The 2467-nt window shown below is 54.3% G+C and overlaps 1 protein-coding gene across 4 annotated transcripts in view; it reads left to right on the top strand.

Moving 5' to 3' along the window:
- Window positions 1-2350, top strand: part of CPEB1 (cytoplasmic polyadenylation element binding protein 1) — a 35495-nt gene extending 33145 nt beyond the window's left edge. For all 4 annotated transcript variants that reach the window (XM_010161970.1, XM_010161968.1, XM_010161969.1 and 1 more), the window contains 3 exons: window positions 89-183; window positions 443-523; window positions 1237-2350. In XM_010161970.1, coding sequence (XP_010160272.1) covers window positions 89-183; window positions 443-523; window positions 1237-1545 — 485 coding nt within the window. In that variant the 3' untranslated portion in view covers window positions 1546-2350. The remainder of the gene's footprint in view (window positions 1-88; window positions 184-442; window positions 524-1236) is intronic.
- Window positions 2351-2467: the final 117 nt, after the last annotated feature.

Here is a 2467-nt window from a genome sequence, read left to right as displayed (position 1 = left end):
GGTGGCACCGTGCCGGGGAAGGGGTGGTGTTGGCAGCCGCTGGTGCTCGGCCTAACGCTGATTTGTCCAATGCTTGTCTGGCTTCCAGGGTCGGGCCGCGTCACCTTTAACAACCAGCGCAGCTATCTGAAGGCGGTGACTGCTGCGTTTGTAGAAATCAAAACTACCAAGTTCACTAAAAAGGTGAGTGGAGCTCATGGGATAGCCCAGGGCGTTGAAGGTGTGTGACGAGTGGAACTGCTGGGAGCACCAGGGTCCGCCTCACCTGCCCTGTGTCCCTGGGGAAGCGGAGGGAGGTGGTAGACTGCCCCTCTGCCTGCCCTGAGGGGTGCTGGTGATGGATTTGGGGTACCCAGGGCGATGGGTTGGTGCCCGGGGACTGCCCAAGGAGTGGGCAGTTGCCCCTGCGCTGCTCCGTGCCCACTGCCTGGTTCTCCCGCAGGTTCAGATCGACCCGTACCTGGAGGACTCCATGTGCCAAGTGTGCAGCACCCAGCCTGGGCCTTTCTTCTGCAGAGACCAGGTAAGGCTGTGCCCAGCTCCCGGCTGCTGGGCCTGGTGGATCCCTCGAGGAGGAGCAGGCTCCGCTGCCCACAGCGGCTGTGGTCTCTGGGGATGCCCACTGCCCCTTGCCAAGCGGGGAGGATGGAGTGTTCGTGCAGGAGCCCCAGTGGACCTTTGCTTGGGAGGGAGGGCAGCTCCGGTGCTCATGGGGAGGTAAAGGGTACCCTGCCCCCGGGGGGCGCGGGGGGCCCTGCCCCTCTGCCAGCCGTGATGAGCTGGAGGTCAGGGTGCTGTCACCCCGCAGTTGGTCTTGGGGCTGCCTGAAACGCAGGGGCGTCGTGTCTGACCCCTGCTCGCTGTGGGCAAAGGAGCTTGGCCGGAGTCCTGCTGCTTCCCGCAGAGCCAGGATGAGCAGCAGCATGCCTCGTTCTGTGGGGCGGGATGGCAGTGGGGGCACAGGAATGTGGGCTGCTGCCCCTGCCCAGCTGGTGGGCGGAGGTGCCCCGGGAGGCTGCTTCTAGCTCCTGCCCAGATCCCGATTTATTTAAGCATCCATGCTGGAAGCTCAGCAGGACACACCCTCTGGCAGCATGGCTGGAATTCCCTCCTCCTGCTCCAAAGAGCCTTGGGCTCATGGGCTGCAAAACCAGGGGGAGGGAGTGAGGAAGAGGATGCTGCTTCCCTGGCATGCAGTCCCTGCCCCACAGCCTTGCCCCTCTGCTCTCCCCACAGATCTGCTTCAAGTACTTCTGCCGCTCCTGCTGGCACTGGCAGCACTCCATGGAGGTCCTGCGTCACCACCGCCCGCTGATGCGCAACCAGAAGAACAGAGACTCCAGCTCAAGAGGCTGGCGTGGGGCCGCCGCAGGCGCGGGAGAAAGTCCTTTTGTTAACCTGCCAAGCGGAGAGCGCACGAGCGTGCCTGCTGGTGCCGGACCCAGGCTGGGAACGCGCTTCCTGAGGACTAATGGGGAAAAAAAAAAATCTTACATTCACGTTTGCACTTGCTGGTCTTTTTGTTTCTGCACTAATGCACAGTGAATTTTGTCGGGTTTTGTTTGGGGGGTTTTTTGAGGGGGGGGAGCACCCCTCAAGCGATTCTGCAGTTCCCAGACTTTGGTTCCTAGTTTGCTGACGAGAAGCAAAAAAAAACAAAATAAAAAAGGGCCACGTGTTGAGAAGGTGTTTATGCAGATGCCTTCACCTCGGTTTTTTATTTATTAAAGGCGCTTTTTTACATTCCTTGCAATACTGATGGTAATAATGCAGGTCTCATTGGCTCCATTTTTTTGCAGTTGCCATACAGTGCCTTTCCATTCATTTAACCCCCATCTGAACGGCATAAACTGAATGTTCAGCTGGCGTTTTTTACTGTAACAACAAGGAGACTTTGCTCTTCATTTAAACCAAATCATATTTCATATTTTACGCTCGAGGGTTTTTACCAGTTCCTTTTTACACTCTTAAACAGTTTTTAAGTCGTTTGAAACGAGAGATTTTTTTCTTTCCTGGCAGCTTTTAACATTATTGCAATTTGTGTCTGGGGGCTGCTGGTGGAAAGTTGTAAATCGAGGGGTTTGCAACAGAACAGGACAGGCTTTTTTTTGGATTTGAAACTGGACCGGATAAACGATCTCTGAGCTGCTGTATATAGTTTTAAATAGTTTGTTGCACTTTTTTAAGTTGCACTTGAGGGGGGTTGATAGAGGTTTTTAATCACACAAAGTCACAGGACTTAAATTTTCTTTTGTAACTAGCTAAAAAAGGGCTGTGTTTCGGTGGACAGATGAAGGTTCATAGGAGCCCTTTCTCTTAGAGGGGACGAGTACTTTTTCCTTTCCTTTGCGGAATGTACGGAGTAATGGTGCAGTTGACTGAAATGCTGCTGCTGGGATTTGAGAACTCTATTTTGTTGGTTGGTTTGTTTTTTTACTTTCCCCTCTATTGGAAGCTGTGTGCCAAA

Source organism: Eurypyga helias, unplaced genomic scaffold (assembly GCF_000690775.1).
Source record: "Eurypyga helias isolate BGI_N326 unplaced genomic scaffold, ASM69077v1 scaffold14782, whole genome shotgun sequence".
NCBI lineage: Eukaryota > Metazoa > Chordata > Aves > Eurypygiformes > Eurypygidae > Eurypyga > Eurypyga helias.
Note: the sequence above shows the minus strand (reverse complement) of the source record. Positions and strands in the feature narration are given on the sequence as shown.